Source organism: Enhydra lutris, unplaced genomic scaffold (genome assembly GCF_002288905.1).
Source record: "Enhydra lutris kenyoni isolate GAN:26980312 unplaced genomic scaffold, ASM228890v2 scaffoldscaffold39, whole genome shotgun sequence".
Lineage (NCBI taxonomy): Eukaryota > Metazoa > Chordata > Mammalia > Carnivora > Mustelidae > Enhydra > Enhydra lutris.
In genome coordinates, this window is record NW_019154123.1 from 18,849,912 (window position 1) to 18,871,343 (window position 21,432).

The following is a 21,432-nucleotide window of genomic DNA, read 5'->3' on the forward strand; positions in this document are numbered from 1 at the left end:
AATAAATAAAATCTTAACAAAAAAAATGGGCAGAGAACCTGAATAGACATTTTTCTGAAGAAAACATACCAACAGGCACATGAAATGATGCTCAACATCATTAATTAGGAAAATGCAAATCAAAACCATAATATCACCTCACACCTGTCAGAATGGCTAGTACTAAAAAAATTAGAAATAACAAGTGTTGACAAGGATATGGAGAAAACAGAACCCTGGGCACTATTGGTGGTAAATTAGTAAGTGTAAATTGGTGCAGCCATCGTGGAAAACAGTATGGAGTTTCCTTAAAAAATTAAAAATAGAAATACCATAAAAATAGAAATAGAATACCATATGATCCTCTTCTGGGTATTTTTCCAAAGAATATGAAAACTCTAATTCAAAAAAAGATATATGCATTCCTATGTTCACTGCAGCGTTATTTACAATAACCAACATATGGAAGTAACCTAGTGTCCATCAGTAGATGAATGAGTAAATAAGATGTGGTATATATATGTGATATATATGAGTATTGAGTATTACTCAGCCATAAAAAGGAATGGAATCTTGCCACTTGCAACAACACTTACGGACCTAGAGAGTGAAATGTCAGACAAAGAAAAACAAATAATGTATCATTTCACTTGTATGTGGAATCTAAAAAACAAAACAAACACACATAGTGAACAAAATGGTGGTTGCCAGAGGGGAGGTGGTTGGGGAGATTGGCGAAATAGGTGAAGGGGATTAAGAGATACTAACTTCCAGTTACTGTGATCATTTGTAATGTATATAAATGTTGAATCACTGCTGTACACCTGAAACTAATATATAATATAATAGTATATGTCAGCTATGCTTCAATTAAAAAAAAATCAGGCAAGAAATACAAAACAGTGGTTTTCAAGATACTGGATATCTAGCAACAAAAGATGGTGATTGCTGACAGACAGAAGCAAACAAGGTTAAGCCTTATGGTTGTTTGAACTTAATGCCTTGAGAGTTTCCAAGCCACAGTCTGGGAAGTGGGACTCCAGGCAGAGTCCATCAGATTTCCTGATTTTAGGAGACAGAGGTGAGAGCTAGAGGATCAGGGTGGCTAGGGGCAGAGCACCAGCGAGAAAGCTCCAGACATCTTTAGAACACCTCCACAAGTATTCAGTAGAATACTGATCAGAAGATGTATGTGGGGAAAGTAACTAAAGCTAAAGAAAGTGCTATCCATGATTAGAGGGAGAAGTCACACAGGGCCAGGGATAGTATTGGTCTATTCCAGCCAGACTGGAAACCTCAGAATATACAGGACTTTGGGTAGAGTACTCTTGGGAGTCTTGCTTCATTAATGAAGAATAATTAACCCTAAATTAAGCATTGCTAGGTCCTGCCTAACCAATTTAGAAAGCAAGACCTACAAGGATAAAAGGATTTTAAAGTGTAACAGCATTCCAGAACAAAGTTTGGGAATATTTATAAGAATATAAAAATATCTGGCATTCAACCAGGTGAAATTTGTAATGGTTGATGCCATCAGGCATGCAAAGAAGCAGAAAAATACAACAGGTAATGCGGGAAAAAAAATCAGTTGAAACCGACTGAGCTGTTGGAATTAGACAAGTACATTAAAACACCTATCATAACTGAATTCCATCTACCCAAAAAGTTAAGACATGGAAGATACATATTTTAAAAAACCAAAACTGAACTTGTAGAGATGAAAACTAAGGTGTCTGGGGTGCAAAATACACCAGATTGGATTAACAGTAGATTAAACATTGCAAGTGAAATGATTAGTGAATTTGAAGCATAGGCTAGAAACTATCCAAAATGAGAAATGGAGACACAAAGAAAGGAAGAAAAATGAAAAGAGCATCCCTGAGCTGTGGGACATAACTAAACAAACTAACATACTTATACATGGGAGAGGTGGGGGGATTTCAAATAAAGAATTTGTCGGGTCTTTGTCCCGAGTTCCTAGGACAGAGCTGCTAAGTGCTTAGAACTTCCCAAATGATAAGAACATCTTTGTCTTTCACAGTGGGCTCCTGGGACCATGCCCGAATTTTTAGTAATGAGGTGACTCATTAATGGTTGGTCCCTGGATAGTTTCAGAATGAGGACTTGCTATGTCAAAAAGGCCAACTATGTGATTAGAAATTAGGTCTTTCAGCCAGGTGATATCAACCTGGGGATGGAACCTAGAAATGGAGTTCAGTCATATGGACAATGATTTAATCAAGCATGCCTACCTAATGAAACCCAATAAAAACTCTGGACACTGAAGCACAATGATGGGCTGGGAGGGTGCCATGCCCTGAGAATAGAAGCTCCATGTCTCAGACCTTCTCAGAGTTTTCCCTCTGCATCTCTTGTTTAGCTGGTTCTGACTTGTATCATTTATAATAGAATAGTAACCATAATGTAGCACTTTCCTCATTTCTTTGGGTCACTTAGGCAAATTGTTAAACCTAAGGGGGAAGTGGAAACCCCCAACTGTATAGTCAGTTGGCCAGAAGTGTGGATGGTGTAGGAACCCAAGTTAATGGTGAGAGAAGTCTTGTGAAGGACTGTGCCCCTAACCTGTGAAATCAGTACCGATTCTGGATAGTTAGTACTGGAATTGCATTGCAGGGGAACAGAAAAATTATTTGAAGATATAATAGCCCCAGATTTTCTATATTTGTTAAAAACTACAAGCTCAAACCCAAGATAATCAAGAAATCCAAAGCACAAGAAACGCAAAGAAAACTATACCAAGTCACATCACAATAAAGTAGTTCAAAACCAGTAATAAAGGGAACATTTGAATAGCAGCCAGAGAAAATGGTCACATTTCATAAAGTGGAACAAAGGTGAAGATAAAAGTAGATTTCATGTTGGAAACAGTCCAAGTCAGAAACATTGGAGCAACATCTTTAAAGTACTCAAATAGCTATCAACTTAGAGCATCATACCCAGTGAAAATATCTTTCAAAAATGGAAGTGAGTTAAAGAATTTTTTGGACATAGCAAAGCTGAAAGAATTCATCACCATCAGAAATGCAGTATAAGAAATGTATTTGGGTTGGGGGGAAGTTGTTCAGTCAGGGAAGAAAATAATGTCAGATGGAAATACAAATTTACATAAAGGAAAGAAAATCTCCAGAAATGGTAACTAAATGGATAAATGTATATGATTTCTTATTATTCAGATCTCTTTAAAAGATAACGATTTAAACAAAACTACCAGTGTTTTGTGGTGATTATAACATATGCCTAAGTACAATTTGACAATAGCTTAAAGTCCAGGAGAAGAAAAATGGAAGTATACAATTGTGTGGTTCACATATTATCCATGAAGTGGTATAATACCACTTGAAAATAGATTGTAGTAAGTTAAAGATGTACCTCTACTCTTTGACACAACCACTGAAATAACAGTTATAGCTAAAAACCCAAAAAATTTTTAAATAAGATATAAGTTATAAATAATACTCAGTGAACTCAAAAGGAGGCAGGAAAGAAAGGGGAAAAGGGGAACAAAGAATGAATGAGACAGCGGCACCTGGGTGGCTCAGTTGTTAAGCGTCTGCCTTAGGCTCAGGTCATGCTCCCAGAGTCCTGGGATCGAGCCCCATATCAGGCTCCCTGCTCAGCAGGGAGTCTTCTGCTCCTTCTGCCCCTCCCCCTGCTTGTGTTCCCTCTCTCTCTGTGTCTCTCTCTGTCAAATAAATAAATAAAATATTTTTTTAAAAAAAGAATGGATGGGACAAACAAGATGATAGGCCTAAACTTAACCATATCGATATCAGTAACACATTAAATGTAAGTGATGTGAATACTCTCAAAAGGCAAAGATTAGACAAAAAAGTAAGACCCAAGTATATGTTCCCTGAAAGAAATGTGCTTTAATTATAAAGACACAAATAGATTAGAAGTAAAAGAAGAAAAAGATATATAGCATGCTAACACTAATCAAAAGAAAGCTCTTACAAATAAATGGAAAGACGTACTGTGTTCATGGATTGAAAGACTTAACATTGTTAAATGCCCATTCAACCCAGAATAGTCTGTATAGATCAGTTCAAGTTCTATCAAAATCCAAATGGTCCCCTTCCCCCATCTCCTGGCAACCCTGTTCTATTTTCTGCTTCTGTGCGTCTGTTTTGGATACCTCATGTAAGTTAAATCATGAAGATGTTGTTCAGTGGATATAGTTTTAGTTACGAAAGGGAAATAAATTCTAGACATCTGTTGTACAGCATAGTGCATAAAGTTAACAGTGCTATATTTTGCAGCTTAAAATTTGTCAGGAGGATATATCTCATGTTAAGTATTCTACCAAAACAAACAAACAGACAAAAGAAAAAAAAAGTACAAAGAAACTTGGAGGTGGTGAATATGTTATTACCTTAAATGTGGTAATGTTTTCTTGGGTATACACATATGTCCAAACTCTTCAACCTGTCTATATTAAATATGTACAATTTTTGTGTATTGCTTATTCCCCAGTAAAGTTTAAAAATACCAATGGCATTTTTTGCATAAATATAAAAAACAATTCTAAAATTCATATGGAATTTTAAACGATCTGGAATAGTCAAAACAACCCTGAGAAAGGAGAACAAAGCTGGAAGCTTCACACATCCTAACTTCAAAATATATTACAAAGCTACAAATTCTTGCATGTATACTCAGATGATTTGCATCCATTCCCAACACAGTAGGGAAAGGATGATCGCTTCAATAAATGGTATTGGGATAATTGGATATCCACATGTGAAAGAGAGAAGTTAGATTCTTATCTCACACCAGGTACAAAAATGAATTCAAAAGGGTTTAAAGACCTAAACCTAAGACCTGAAACTATAAAACTCCTAGAAGAAAACAGAGAGGAAAACCTTCATGACCCTTGGGTTTGGCAATGGATATGACCAAAAAAGCATAGGCAGCAAAAGAAAAACTATACAAATGGGACTACATCAAACTTTAAAACTTCTGGACAGCAAAGGGAAGAGTGTAGTAAAAGGCAGTCTATAGGATGGGAAAAAAAATACTTGCAAACATATCTGATGTGTTAATATCTAGAATATATAAAGAACTCCTACAACTCAATAATAACCAGATATTTAAATAAACCAGATATTTAAATGGGCAGGGACTTGAAAAGACATTTCTCCAAAGAAGTTGAAATGTCTAACAAGCATATGAAGAGATGTTCAACATCAGTTAAAAAAAAATAATAAACAGGGGAATGCAAATCAAATCACAGTGAAATATCACCTCACACCTGTTAGAATGTTTAAAAAAAAAAAAAAAGCATTGGTGAGGATACGGAGAAATTGGAACATTTATGCACAGATGGTGGGAAGGTAAAAGGGTATAACTTCTATTGAAAATAGTATGGAAGTTCCTCAAAAAATTTTAAAATAGAGCTACCATATGACCTAACAGTACCACTGTGGGGTATATACCTAAAAGAATGGAAAACCATCTCAAAGAGCTGTTTGTATTCCTTGTTCATTGAGCATTATTCACAATAGCCAAGAATTAAAAGCAACCTAAATGCCCATCAGTAGATGGATGGATAAAGAGAATGTGGTATATACATATAATGGAATATTATTCTGCCTTTAAAACAAAAGGAAATTCTGTTATATTCAACAGCATGGATAAAATTTGAGAACATTATGCTAAGAGAAATAAGCCAGTCACAAAAAGACCATTACTATACTATCGCACTTACATGGGGTATCTAAAGTAGTCAAACTCCTAGAAAAAAGAAAAGTAGTTGCCAGAGGCTGGGAGAGAGTGTGTGGGAAGTTGTTGTTTGGTGGGTATGGAGTTTTGATCATTTGGGATTGGGGTGGGAGGGATCTGTTGTACAACAATGTACAAGTTGTTGACAATATTGTACTATATACTCAAAATTGTTGGATGAATTTTATGTTATATGGCATTTTTTTCTGCAAAAAGAAAAGCTGGATGGCTATATTAATACAGACAGAGTAGTTTTTAAAGCACATAGTATTGCTAGGTAAAGATAAACGGATCAGTTCATCAAGAATGTAACAATTCATGAAGAATGTAACAAAAATGATAGAGATCAATTCATCAAGAATATAACAACTTGTAAAGAATATAACAACATGGGGCATCTGGGTGGCTCAGTCATTGAGCGTCTGCCTTCAGGTTGGGTCATGATGCCAGAGTCCAAGGATCAGCTCCACATCAAGTTCCCTGCTCAGCGGGCAGCCTGCTTCTCCCTCTCTCATTCTCCCTGCTTGTGTTCCCCCTCTCGCTGTCTGTCTATCTGTCTCTCTGTCAAATAAGTAAATAAAATCTTAAAAAAATATATAACAACATGACAATTCTAAATGCTTATGTACCGTATAACAGACTTTCAAAATGCATGAAGCAAAATCTGATAGAACTTCATGGGTACATTCACAATTATAATTGTAGATTTCCATGTGCTGTTCTCAGTAATGAACAAGCTGAAGAAAAATCAATAAAGATATAGAACACTTAAACAGCACTATCAACCAACTTGACCTAATTGACATTTATATTACACTTTACCAAACAACAGTAGAATACACATTCCTTTAACATGTACACAGAATATTTACCAAGATAGACCATATTCTGGGCCATAGAAAATCTCCGTAAAAATTCAAAATTCAGCTCATAAAGTATTTCTTTTACTTTAATGGAATTAAATTAGAAATAATAAAAGATCTCCAGAAAATTTTTAAATATTTGATAACTAAATAACACTTTTAAATAACCCATGAGTCAGAGAAGAAATGAAAAGGAAACAAATATCTTGAACTGAATGAAAACGAAAACACAGCATGTCAAAGTTCATGAGATGCTGCTAAAGCTGTGTTTAGTAAGTGAGCTTAGAAAGTTTACAAATAACATGACCAGTATATAAAAATCAATTTTCTTCCTACATACTAGCAACAAACAATTAGAAATTGAAATTTTCTGCATCAATTGAGAGGACCATGTGGTTCTTCTCTCTTTTCTTATTAATTTGTTTTATCACATTGATTGATTTGCGAATGTTGAACCATCCTTGTAGCCCAGGAATGAATCCCACCTGGTCATGGTGGATAATCTTTATAATGTGCTGTTGGATCCTGTTTGCTAGGATCTTGTTGAGAATCTTAGCATCCATATTCATCAGTGATATTGGTCTGAAATTCTCCTTTTTGGTAGGGTCTTTGCCTGGTTTGGCGATCAGGGTAATGCTGGCTTCATAGAAAGAGTCTGGAAGTTTTCCTTCTGCTTCAATTTTTTGAAACAGCTTCAGGAGAATAGGTGTTATTTCTTCTTTGAAAGTCTGGTAGAATTCCCCAGGGAATCCATCAGGTCCTGGGCTCCTGTTTTTTGGGAGGTTTTTGATCACTGCTTCAATCTCGTTACTAGATATCAGTCTATTTAGGTTGTCAATTTCTTCCTGGTTCAATTTTGGGAGTTTATAGTTTTCCAGGAATGCATCCATTTCATCTAGGTTGCTTAGCTTATTGGCATATAACTGTTGACAAAATCCAGCATCCGTTCCTGATTAAAACGCATCAAAGTATAGGGATAGAGGGAACATTCCTGAACTTCATCAAATCTATCTATGAAAAACCCACAGCAAATATCATCCTCAATGGGAAAAAGCTTGCAGCCTTCCCATTGAGATCAGGAACACGACAAGGATGCCCACTCTCACCACTCTTGTTCAACATAGTATTAGAAGTCCTAGCAACAGCAATCAGACAACAAAGAGAAATAAAAGGTATCCAAATTGGCAATGAAGAAGTCAAACTCTCTCTCTTTGCAGATGACATGATTCTTTATATGGAAAACCCAAAAGACTCCACCCCCAAACTACTAGAACTCATACAGCAATTCAGTAACGTGGCAGGATACAAAGTCAATGTATAGAAATCAGTGGATTTCTTATACACTAACAATGAAAATACAGAAAGGGAAATTAGAGAATCGATTCCATTTACTATAGTACCAAGAACCATAAGATACCTGGGAATAAACCTAACCAAAGAGGTAAAGGATCTGTACTAGAGGAACTACAGAACACTCATGAAAGAAATTGAAGAAGACACAAAAAGATGGAAGACCATTCCATGCTCTTGGATCGGAAGAATAAACATTGTTAAAATGTCTATACTGCCTAGAGCAATCTATACTTTTAATGCCATTCCAATCAAAATTCCACCGGTATTCTTCAAAGAGCTGGAGCAAATAATCCTAAAATTTGTATGGAACCAGAAGAGACCCCGAATCGCTAAGGACATGTTGAAAAACAAAAATAAAACTGGGGGCATCACGTTACCTGATTTCAAGCTTTACTACAAAGCTGTGATCACCAAGACAGCATGGTACTGGCATAAAAACAGACACATAGACCAGTGGAACAGAGTAGAGAGCCCAGATATGGACCCTCAACTCTATGGTCAGTTAATCTTTGACAAAACAGGAAAAAATATACAGTGGAAAAAAGACAGTCTCTTCAATAAATGGTGCTGGGAAAACTGGGCAGCTATATGTAGAAGAATGAAACTCGACCATTCTTTTACACCGTACACAAAGATAAACTCAAAATGGATAAAAGACCTCAACGTGAGACAGGAATCCATCAGAATCCTAGAGGAGAATATAGGCAGTAATCTCTTCGATATCAGCCACAGCAACTTCTTTCAAGATATGTCTCCAAAGGCAAAGGAAACAAAAGCCAAAATAAACTTTTGGGACTTCATCAAAATCAAAAGCTTCTGCACAGCAAAGGAAACAGTCAACAAAACAAAGAGGCAACCCACAGAATGGGAGAAGATATTTGCAAATGACAGTACAGACAAAAGATTGATATCCAGGATCTATAAAGAACTTCTCAAACTCAACACACACAAAACAGGCAATCATATAAAACAATGGGCAGAAGATATAAACAGACACTTCTCCAATGAAGACATACAAATGGCTATCAGACACATGAAAAAATGTTCATCATCAGTAGCCATCAGGGAGATTCAAATTAAAACCACATTGAGATATCACCTTACACCAGTTAGAATGGCCAAAATTAGCAAGACCGGGAACAACATGTGTTGGAGGGGGTGTGGAGAAAGGGGAACCCTCTTACACTGTTGGTGGGAATGCAAGTTGGTGCAGCCTCTTTGGAGAACAGTGTGGAGATTCCTCAAGAAATTAAAAATAGAACTTCCCTATGACCCTGCAATTGCACTACTGGGTATTTACCCCAAAGATACAGATGTAGTGAAAAGAAGGGCCATCTGTACCCCAGTGTTTATAGCAGCAATGGCACGGTTGCCAAACTGTGGAAAGAACCAAGATGCCCTTCAACAGACGAATGCATAAGGAAGATGTGGTCCATATACACTATGGAGTATTATGCCTCCATCAGAAAGGATGAATACCCAACTTTTGTAGCAACATTGACGGGACTGGAAGAGATTATGCTGAGTGAAATAAGTCAAGCAGAGAGAGTCAATTATCATATGGTTTCACTTATTTGTGGAACATAACAAATAGCATGGAGGACATGGGGAGTTAGGAGAAGGGAGTTGGGGGAAATTGGAAGGGGAGATGAACCATGAGAGACTATGGACTCTGAAAAACAATCTGAAGGGTTTGAAGAGGTGGGGGGGGTGGGAGGTTGGGGAAACCAGGTGGTGGGTATTAGAGAGGGCACGGATTGCATGGAGCACTGGGTGTGGTACAAAAACAATGAATACTGTTATGTTGAAAATAAATTTTAAAAAATGATTTTAAAAAAAAAGAAAGAAATTGAAATTTTAAAAATACCATTTATAGGGGCACCTGGGTGGCTCAGTGGGTTAAGCCTCTGCCTTCAGTTCATGTCATGATCTCAGGGTCCTGGGATCGAGCCCCATATTGGGCTCCCTGCTCGGCTGGGAGCCTGCTTCCCCCTCTCTCTCTGCCTGCTGCTCTGCCTACTTGTGATCTCTGTCTGTCAAATAAATAAATAAAATCTGTTAAAAAAAAATACTATTTATAATACCACCTCAAAATATTAAATACTTAGAGATGAATCTGACAAAAGATATGCAATACCTGCACACAAAATAGAGCAAAACACTGATGAGAGAACTTAAAATAAGATTTATATAAATGGAGGGGGTGCCTGGGTGGCTCAGTCAGCTAAGCGGCTGCCTTCAGCTCGGGTCCCGATCCCCGGGTTCTGGGATTGAGCCCTACATCAGGCTCCCTGATCAGCGGAGAGCCTGCTTCTCCCTCTCCCTCTTCCTGCTGCTCTGCCTACTTGTGCTCTTTCTCCATCTCTCTAATAAATAAATAAAATCTTAAAAAAGATTTATATAAATGGAGAGAGAGGTCTTCTTTATGGGTACGAGAACTCAGTATTGCTAAGATGTCAATTCTGCATTAGCTTTGACTCTTAGAACCATAGTAATGTGTAAATACTCTCCCCCTAAGAAATAAGTAATGGATTAAAATCAACCTGGACCTGTGGGAAAGAAACTCAGAATAAAATAATAAACAGTAACAAATTAATTGAACTGTATTCTAACCACATTAAGGAGAATAAAGGAAGGACAGGAGAGACCTAACCTGAGTAACCTTGGAAAGCAGTATTTTAAATGGATACTGTAAGACCAGAGACAAAAAAAAAACTATACACTAATACTGTACTCTGTTTAGTAAATTTGTTTCTCAATGGAATATAGGTTGGCAATTCTGTTAACATTACAAAAGAATGGGAGAAGTTTAGACTGAACCTTGTGGTATAGTATTAGAATCCATTCTCTATATGGTTACATAGTGTTTAGTATATATAGATAAATATGGAAATAGAAATAAAAGTGTGTATGCTTGGATTAGTATAGAGGAGTTCATCCCACCCTTGTATGCAGTTTCAGTTATTCATGGTCAACTGCAATCTAGAAGCAGATGGTCCTCCTCTTGACCTAACATTAGAAGGTCAGTAGTTGCCTAAGGCTACATCACAGTGCCTACTCCACTCACCTCCCTTCATCTCATCATGTAAACATTTATCATCCCATATCATCACAAGAAGTAAAAGGGTGGGGGCGCCTGGATGGCTCAGTGGGTTAACGCCTCTGCCTTCTGCTCAGGTCATGATCCCAGGGTCCTCGAATCTAGCCCTGCATCAGGCTCTCTGCTCAGCAGGGAACCTGCTTCCCACTCTCTGTCTGCCTGCCTCTCTGCCTACTTGTGATCTCTCTCTCTGTGTCAAATAAATAAAATCTTAAAAAAATAAAAAGTATAAGGGTGAGTACAGTTCAGTAAGATATTTTGAAAGAGAGATCACGTTCACATAACTTTTAATACAGTATATTATAATTGTTCTATTTTAATTTTGTTAAGCTCTTACTGTGCCTAATTTATAAATTAAACCTTATCATATGTATAGGAAAAAATATATATATGTTTTAGAACTATTTGCAATTTCAGGCATCCACGGGGAATCTTGGAACATATCTCCTGCAGATAAGGAGAGACTGCTGTACATACATGTATTCCTAGTTCTTCCTGCTAGGAGGGCCAAGAGCAATGACATCCTAATGGTAATCAGCACACCTAGCACCCAGATTTCTAAATGGTTTTTAAGTACCATTTCCAGTAAAGGAACCAGGGCTATTTGGGGGAAAAAAAGTAGATTCCAGGGCTGGAACAAGGAAAATGTCAGATGATACCATCTTGTGATACCAGAAACTATAAAAGTGCTCACAAAAGGTTAGGGTATGTCAAGAGGATACAGGGGCCAACCTGATAAGATTTCCAATGGCCAGAGTAAGATCAATTGGAGCAACAAAATAAATAATGATAGTGTTGGATTATAACCTTTAGAATAAAATAAATACCCATGAGCCTGTACTGATACAAATTAAACATATAAATATGTGGGAGAGGAGGAATCACTCTTCCTTACAGAAGAATTCCAGTTATTAAATGTATAGAAAACGAGGGAAATACAAAATCGCTATTAGATAAGCACCACAGGAGCGCCTGGGTGGCTCAGTGGGTTAAAGCCTCTGCTTTCGGTTCGGGTCATGGTCCCAGGGTCCTGGGATCGAGCCCCACATCGGCCTCTGTGCTCAGCGGGGAGTCTGCTTCCACCCCACCCCACCTGCCTCTCTGCCTGCTTGTGATCTCTGTCAAATAAATAAATAAAATCTTAAAAAAAAAAAAAAAGATAAGCACCACAATATGAATATTACAATCAGGTTCCATAGATGGCTGCTAAAATTGGGGCATCTGGGTGACTCAGTCAGTTAAGCATCTGCCTTCAGTTCAGGTCATGCTCCCAGAGTCCTGGGATTGAGCCCTGCATCAAGCTCCCTGCTAAGTAGGGAGTCTTCTTCTGCCTGCTTGTGCTACCTCTCTTTCTCTCTCTCTCTCAAGTAAATAAAATCTTTTTTAAAAAGTGACTGCTGAAATCGGTGGGCAAAAATTTGCAGAGAAACAGAATTTTGGCAGTCTTAAAGTATATCCCCCCACAATATTTATTAATTATTAAGGGAGAATAATAACTGTATGGTGAAGAACCCAGAAGTTGCCATTTCAGCCAAGTGTGATCAGACTTAACTCTACAAGATATAAGATATACCGACATCACATAGTCTTGTATGACTGTAAAGCGCATAATACCACTTATGTGGTATAACTGCCGAAAATGTATAATCTTAATCTAATCATGAGGAAACATCAGGCCAAACCATGTTGAAAAGGTCTACAGAATAACTGACTAGAACAAATTAAGAGTATCAGAATCATGAGGGGTGCCTGGGTGACTCAGTTGGTTATCCATCTGACTCTTGATTTCAGGGTCGTGAGATCAAGCCTTGCATCAGGCTCTATGCTGAGCATGAAGCCTGCTTAGGTCTCTCTCTCTCTCTCCCCCCATTTATGCTCTCTCTCTCTCTCTCAAAAAAAAAAGTGTATTTTAGGATTATGAAGTACAAGACTGAGGAACTGTCGAAGATTGGGTGAAACCAATGAGGCACAAGAGCTAAATGCATCAACAAAAGGCAACCTATAGAATGGGAGAAGATATTTGCAAATGACTTATCAGATAAAGGGCAGGTATCCAAAACGTATAAAGAACTTAGTAGTCTCAACACCCAAAAAACAAAAAATCCAGTCAAGAAATGTGCAGAAGACATAAATAGACATTTCTCCAAAGAAGACATACAAATGGCTAACAGACACATGAAAAAATGCCCAACATCACTCCTCCTAAGAGAAATACAAATCAAAACCACAATGAGAAACCACCTCATACTGGTCAAATGGTTAAAACTAATAACTCACTAAACAACAGATGTTGGTGGGGATATGGAGAAAGGGGAGCCCTCTTACACTGTTGGTGGGAATGCAATTTGGTACCACCACTCTGGAAAATAGTATGGAGGATCCTTAAAAAGTTAAAAATAGAACTACCCTATGACCCAGCAATTGCACTACTAAGTATCCATCCAAAGGATACAAAAATACTGATTCAAAGGGGGCACATGCACCCCAATGTTTATACCGGCAATGTCCACAGTAGTCAAAATAGAGCCCAGATGTCCATCGACCGGTGAATGGATAAAGAAGAAATGGTCTATATATACACGATGAAATACTACTCAGCCATCAAAAAGAATGAAATCTTGCCTTTTGCAATGACATGGATGGAACTAGAGGGTATTGTGCTAAGCAAAATAAGTCAGATAAAGACAGGTACCATATGATTTCACTCACATGTGGAATTTAAGAACCAAAACAGATGAACATAGGGGAAGGGAAATTAAAATAGGATAAAAACAGGGAGGCAAATCATAAGAGACTCTTTAATTATAGGAAACAAACAGGGTTGCTCAAGGGGGGAGGATGGGAGGTAACTGGGTGATTGTCATTAAGGAAAACACTTGTAATGAGCGCTAGGTGTTATATACAACTGATGAATCACTAAATTCTGCCCCTGAAACTAATAATACACTATATGTTAACTAAATATAATTTAAGTTAAAACAATTTTTAAAAAAGAACTAAATGTGGTGTAGAATCCTGGAACAGAAAAAGACACTAAGAGAAAAGCGGGTAACATTTGAATGATGTCTGTAGGTTTACTATTGTGTCAGTGTTTACTTCCTGGTTTTGATCATTGTACTATTTTTGTAAGTTGTTTGTAAGTTGTTACCATTATGGGAGAAGGGCATAGAAAATCTCTAATATTTTTGTAACTTTCCCATAAGTCTAAAATTATTTCCAAATAAAAGGTTAAATAGTAGGTCCATTGGTTTGAGACTACATTGGTAGATATGGACAGTTAACTGTTCTGAAGAATCAAAGGAAAGAGGTATAACTGATGTCTGCCCATTTACAACTAACCAGTTAATAGCTTATATCCATATTGCCATTGCTGTTGCCTCTGGTTATTAAATTAACTGTAATTATTTCCAGTAGTTTCTCTAGGCTCATTCAAAGTGCTCTAAAAATCTAATTAGAGGGGTCCCTGGGTTGCTCAGTGGGTTGAGCCTCTGCCTTCAGCTCCGGTCATGATCTCAAGGTCCTGGGATCAAGCCCCGGGTCAGGCTTTCTGCTCAGCGGGGAGCCTGCTTCCCCCGCCACCTCGCTCTCTCTCTGCCTGCCTCTCTGCCTACTTGTGATCTCTCTCTGTCAAATAAATAAAATCTTTTTTAAAAATCTAATTAGAAAATAAAAATGGTATTTCAGGGTTTTAATATTCTAATAGTCTTCCATGAGAATAAAATAGCAGATTTTAAAATAAAAATAAAATCCTAAATTGAAAATAGATTTGTCCACACAGCTATTTTGAAGGACATTAGCTGACTCCCACAATTTAACAGATTTCAAACTTAGCTACATGGCTATTTTTTTCCCTCAGAAACTTCCCATATCTCTAGGTTAAGAAAGAATCATTGTAGTTGGCTTATATCTTACCATCTTTTCTGTGTAAATTTCTCTTAACAACCCCTACCCCAGAATCTGTAGGGTGAGTTTCCCTGACATGCCTTGACATGTTAAAATTACTATACATACCCCTAAGACATATTCACAAATCACCAAATAATAGCTAAATTAAAATTTTTATGCTTTATTAAAGTATGCTAGCATATCAAAAGCACACCTTAGTATGCTTGTAATAAAATTTTAATGTAATAAAGTGTTAAATTTTATTTTTTTTATTTTTATTTTTTTAAGATTTTATTTATTTATTTATTTGTCAGACGGAGATCACAAATAGGCAGAGAAGCAGGCAGAGAGAGAGGAGGAAGAAGCAGGCTCCCTGCTGAGCAGAGAGCCCAATGCGGGGCTCGATCCCCGGACCCTGGGACCACGACCTGAGCCGAAGGCAGCCACCCAGCCACCGAGCCACCCAGGCGCCCCTAAAGTGTTAAATTTTAAATGTACTGTTCAGTATTCTATAAAGAGCAGGTTTGCTCAACTGGCTACTTATTCTACAGGAAGGGAAAATTCTGTTCAAGTGTTAGTTTTTTTTATTTTGCTCTTTGGTATGCTTGTTTATTTAGTTTTGGTTTTAATCTTCTTCAGGATGTTGTGGATACACACCCTGGCCTCACGTTCCTGAAAGATGCTCCAGAATTCCACTCCCGCTATATCACCACGGTAAGCTGAGTCTTCTTTTTTCTTAATAGAGATCTATAAGTCTCCTTTGTGCAGGCTTTCAGATATCTATGCAAAAGGTAACCTGAGCTATAATGATTATTTTGAGTGGGAGGAAGGTACAATAAAATTGAATTAGTTATTTGTATCTACTTTCCTTCTTATTATGTACCAGTGTATACAGAATTAGAGTAATATATTCATTCTGTCTGGTCTTGTGAGGTACACTCTTTGCTTTGTTATTAATATTGATACCCAGTTGATATTGAGCATTTACAAACAGCCTTTCCCAGAAAAAGATGTGTCTTTCTCAGAAAATGATGTGTCTCAAATTTAGAACTAGAAATGGTAATGAGAAATAGCTTATATATAATCAGAAAAAAAAGAATTTATCATAGCATAATCACACTCTCCCATTTTGTGAGGTGCTCCTGGCCTCCTTTGACCAGTCACAGTCAAGGCATGAAGTCAGAGCACACCAGCCTGCGGTGCACATTGCAGCCGTGTCCAGCATTCTTTGTCCTAGCTCCCAGATTATCTCTGAGCCCCAAGACAAACCCCTCCATCACAGCCACACTCAAGTGAGTTGCCCTTGCGTCTGGCTCACACCCCCCCAGTAAGATTACAGGGCGATCACCTCTGAGAAAAATCCTCTCATTCTTAGAGTACTTTTTGTTGGCTGTGAATTTATTGGATTCTGTCAAGTTACAGAATACTACCATTCTTTTTCTCCTTTCAGAACTTCATTCTTGGCTTTTACATTGGCTCTCTGTTGTAAAACTTTGTAAGTCTTTCTTTGAGCCAGAAGGTGTCACTGTCTTCTAAGACTATCTCAGAAGTTATTTTTTTGCCTGTGAAGCATACCACTACTATTGTGAAGTGCTGCCACAGTCACCCTGGTGCAGTCACCCTTGTTTCTCACTTGGATTACTTCTACTTGGTCTCCCTGCTTACACCTTCATTGCCCTACAGTGGTCTCCACAAAGCAGAGTAATCCTTTGAAAATGTTAGTCAGTTCATGTCACTCCTCTGTTCAAACCCTCCAGTGGCTTCCCATCTTGAACTCAGAGGAAAAGCCAGAGTCCTTGGTAAGACTCCCCATAATACACACACACACACACACACACACACACCACCGCCCCCCTTACAACCTCTGCGGCTCTCGTCTCTCCTGTTACCCTGCCCCTCACTTACTGTGCTTTGCTCACAACTGCATCCTCTCTGTTACTGGAACAGACTAACTCCACTTCTGTCTCAGGTGCTTTTCACTTCTTTCCTCTCCCTGAAATGCTCTCTGCAGATATCCACATGACTTCTTCCTTTATTTACTTCATTCCAACTATGCATTCAGAAATTCCCTTTTTAGTGAGGCCTTCCCTAAACACCCTTTACCTTCTTCATCCTTCTTCTCCTTCTGTCCCCTCCCCCTACACTCTCTATTCATTTGTTCTACCTTATTTTTCTTCTCAGATTTTATATCATTTAATATTTTAAAGCTTAAAATCTCCTTCTCTATGTTAGAAACTCCACTGAAGCAGGGAATTTGTCTATGTTTTTCACTACAGTATCTCCAATACCTAGAATGGTGCCTAGCGCATATTAGATAAACAGTATGTATTGAATAAATAAATGAAATTATCCATGCTTAAGAATCCTACACATTAACTCTGGCTTAAATTCAATAGGGAATCACTGGGTTCTGATTGTTGATTGTTCTGTAAACTCAGGGCATGTTAATAGCATAATTGAAAATCTTAAGAGCTAGAAAAGATCTTAGAGATAATCCAGCCCAACCTTCTACGAATTCAGAAAATACTCTCTGTAGAGGAACTTTTTATTGGAATTTATTCTTAGAAAAAATGTTAAATAACAGAGTTGTAAAATAGAGATAAATTTTCTTTCTCTACACTTTTTATTTGAAGTACGGTGGACCCATGATGGTCTGTGTCATCTAGCAAGTGGTCCCCAGGAATTTGTAATTTCAGGGTGAAAAGCCATGAAACAATTTTGTTCACATATAATTCACATTTTCCTAGAAATTCTGTTATGTTAATCATTAAAGAGAACTAAATTGGTCAATTAACAGGATATAATTAATTATCTCTGCTAACATATATTCATGGTGTTTGCATATTATTTATATTTTTAAAACTCATACTCTGTTATTATTATGCTGTTTTATCCTCAATTCACAAAAATAAATCCATTACTCAGAAATAATTACTAAATTGTAAAATACTTGGAATGAAATATTGATAATAGGGCAATTCAGAATAGCATCGTAACATAAATAGTAAACAAGATCCCATTGAGAATATAGAATGTGAATCTCTGTGTATTAAGATAAGTGTATCTATTGTGATAACCTCATAGTACCACCTGAAGAAGGAAAGTGCAAATAAAAAGTATTACATGAATATCTGGAAATAGGATTTTTTTTTAAAGGACTGGTTATCTTTTCTCCCTATTGCCTCTTCTGTTGTGAAATCTGGTCAAATAATAGTATGAAGTCATTGGAACTTGTGCATTACTTCAGAGTACAGTTTTTCTAGAATAAATCAAAATAAGTTTTCTAGTATGAAATTAATGAATGTTGTTAATGGCGTAAAAGCGAATGACAGAGGCATCATTCTCTATCTTGTTCAGAGCAAAAACTGATAAGTTCACACTTTCTTAGAAACTTAGCCTCAGAATTAAAGATAAATATCTCAGAAAAAGCAAAATTAATTAGTCATTTGACCCAATCAATGTTATATAATCTCAGTGGCATGTAGTATAAAACAATGCATTTTTTTTATTGGCATGCTAGAGTTTTTTTATCAATTTCACTTTAGTCGGAAGAAACTACTGACACAAAGGATGACTCAAATACTAGTTTTAGTGTGGCACTCATATGGTGAAAAGTTGGGCAACTTTTATTTTCTGTTTATCACTGGAAAACCTATGCCATAGGAAAAGACTTTTCATTTGTTTGTTTAGTTAATTATTTTGTCAGCTATTTCCAGACTGGAAAGACAGAGCCCCAGCTATGCATACAGCAAAAAGAATATCACTACCCATATAAGAGAATGCACCTAAAGTTACACCATATTCTCCTTTATTTCCAGAGACAAGTTGGCATTTAAGAAATAAGTCTCTTGATACTGAATGAAAATGAAAATTGGAAATACTAACAAATTATAGCCCTTGAATTTGCAGTTTTGCATGCTGTGTAAAGAAATTACCAGTGAATAAAAGACTGCTTATTCTAGCTGGCATATGCTGACTTTTTTGAGGAAAGGGTTGCTCACGTGAGTTTTTAAAATAAACAATGAGATTGAAAATACTTCTTTGTGACACTGGTAATGGCAGCAAAGACATTTCTCTGGCGTGCTCAGATGGTATCTTAGTGATAGCTTCAGTGTCTTCATTGGCCTGAAGCCATCACTTTAGGCTGAAATGCCAGGATTTTAATTGTTGAGGACAAGGTACTGATATTTCTTGAGATGACTAAACTGTGGTGGAGACTGCTCATCACCAACAGCTTGGCTCTTTCCCCTTGAGAACTTTTCCTCTTGATAGAGAAAGGAGGAAATTTGTATTAGATAGATTTTTTTTTTTAAGTCCAAATTCTGCAGAGGACCATGGAAAAATACTTTTTGGAGCCATACTAACCAGAGGGGAACAAGGATCTTTTTACCACTCCCTGCCAGGTAGAAGAACGATGCTTCCAGCATTTGAGAATGTTCATCTGCGTAAATTACCTACAATGAGCCGTCTCTGTAATTTTTGTGTCCACATCCACTCCACTTGTCAAAACTTGTCTGACAGCTACCAAACACTTGCTCAAATTTCTGGTGACCTACACTTGTGGATTAGAGGTTTCCAATTAAGTAGTTAGAAGGAAAAAGAAAGGAAACTAATTTAAAATTCAGACTATCAAGGTGACGAGAGATCCCTTGGTAAAAAATTATCAAATTTCGTTCCACTCATTGGTATTAAACAATTACTCTTACTATTAACAATTCTTTTAAAAAAATTTGCTATTCAAAAACTGGGATTAATTTCTTTTTTATTTACCTAAAAGTAGTAGAACAAAATTAGGGGGAACAATCAAGGGTAGATGTAGAACCAAGCAGCCACATGTTCTCACCACTAGATGGTGCCCCTACTTCAGTAAGCTAAAATGCTGACTCAGTAATGTGGATACCAATAAATGTGCTGATGAAGTGGGGCTACTGAATAGATTTAGACTATGGAAAAATGGACTACAAGTACATTTTTTCATATTATTAGATAAGTAAGTTAGCAGAGGCTAAAAGTAGAAAACGTTTAACAGTCAAAACATTTGTGAATTTTAAAAATTCTGTCAAAAAAACAAAAAATGAATAACAAAATAAGCAAAAATAAATACAGATCAACGCTGTATCATTTTAAGTGTAATACGGTACCTCCATAAATAATATAAAATATTTGAGGCATATATAAATATAAAATTTTGGTAGATAGGAAACTTAGATTTTAGATAAATTTATATTTAAAATCAAATACTAAGGGTAAAAATATAATCATATTCAACATAGAAAATTTTGGTGTAATGATATGTTTTGAAATTGACTTTACTTGAGAGAGGAGCCATGGAACTATGATAAATGGTATTCTTACTGTTTATTTTCATATATGTAATTTCTGTGCTAAAATTCCTCCATCTTTATTATATGAACTTTGATTAAGGAGGACACGTGAGGTAATGAGCACTGGGTATTATATAAGACTGATGAATCACTAACTTCTACCATACAAATTAATTGTATGTTAATTAATTGGATTTAAATTTAAAAAATAAAATTTAAAAATTTCTGAAACCAATAACACACTATATGTTAATTGGATTTAAGTTTTAAAAAAAAAGAATACACTGTTGAGTAAGATACTATGGGTTTGAACTGCATGGACCTCTTATATGCAAATTTTTATAGCACTGTAAATATTTTCTCTTCCTTATGATTTTCTTAATATTTTCTTTTCTCTAGCTTACTTTATTATAAGAATACAGTATATATAGTACATATATAATATACAAAATATGTGTTAATCAACTGTTTACATAATTGGTAAGGCTTCCAGTCAACAGTAAGCTATTAGTAGTTAAGTTTGGGGGAGTCAAGTTATAGTGGATTTTCAACTGTACATGGCTGGGGGTTGGTAGCCCTAGCCCATGAAATCTTGTCATTTGCAACAACACTGATTGACTTTGAAGACATTATGCTAAATGAAATAAGTCAGAGACAAATACTACATGATCTCTCTCATATGTAGAATCTTAAAAAATAAAACCAAGATAAAGAAAACAGATTGGTGATTGCCAGAGGCAAAATGGGTGAAGAGGGAGTCAAAAGGTATAAACTTCCAGTTATAGAATAAGTAATAATGGGGACATAAAGTAGAACATGGTAACTGTAGTTAATACTATATATACTATGTATAATTAATACCACATATAATGTAGTAATATAAATATATTGTGCATTTGGAAGTTGCTAAGAGCGTAAATCTTAAAAGTTCTCATCACAAGAAAAAAAATTCCATAACTCTGTATGGTGGCAGATGTTAAGGGGACTTTCTGCAGTGATTATTTTGCAATATGTACAAATATCAAATCATGTCTTACACCAAAAAGTGATATAATGTATATCAGTTATTCCTCAAATAAAAAAGTATATCAAACAATTGTTAACCATCTGATACGCAGAGCGCCATATCAAGTACTGGGTTGCAAGTCAAGAAAGATCTGGTACCCTGGAGTTTGGAGGTGATGAT

General features: G+C 36.5%; 1 protein-coding gene across 2 annotated transcripts in view; it reads left to right on the forward strand.

Annotated features, from left to right (window-relative positions):
- LOC111155025 (protein phosphatase 2 regulatory subunit B''alpha) overlaps positions 1-21,432 on the forward strand; it is a 154,524-nt gene that overhangs the window by 62,029 nt on the left and 71,063 nt on the right. For both annotated transcript variants that reach the window (XM_022515038.1, XM_022515039.1), the window contains exon 5: positions 15,562-15,636. In XM_022515038.1, coding sequence (XP_022370746.1) covers positions 15,562-15,636 — 75 coding nt within the window. The remainder of the gene's footprint in view (positions 1-15,561; positions 15,637-21,432) is intronic.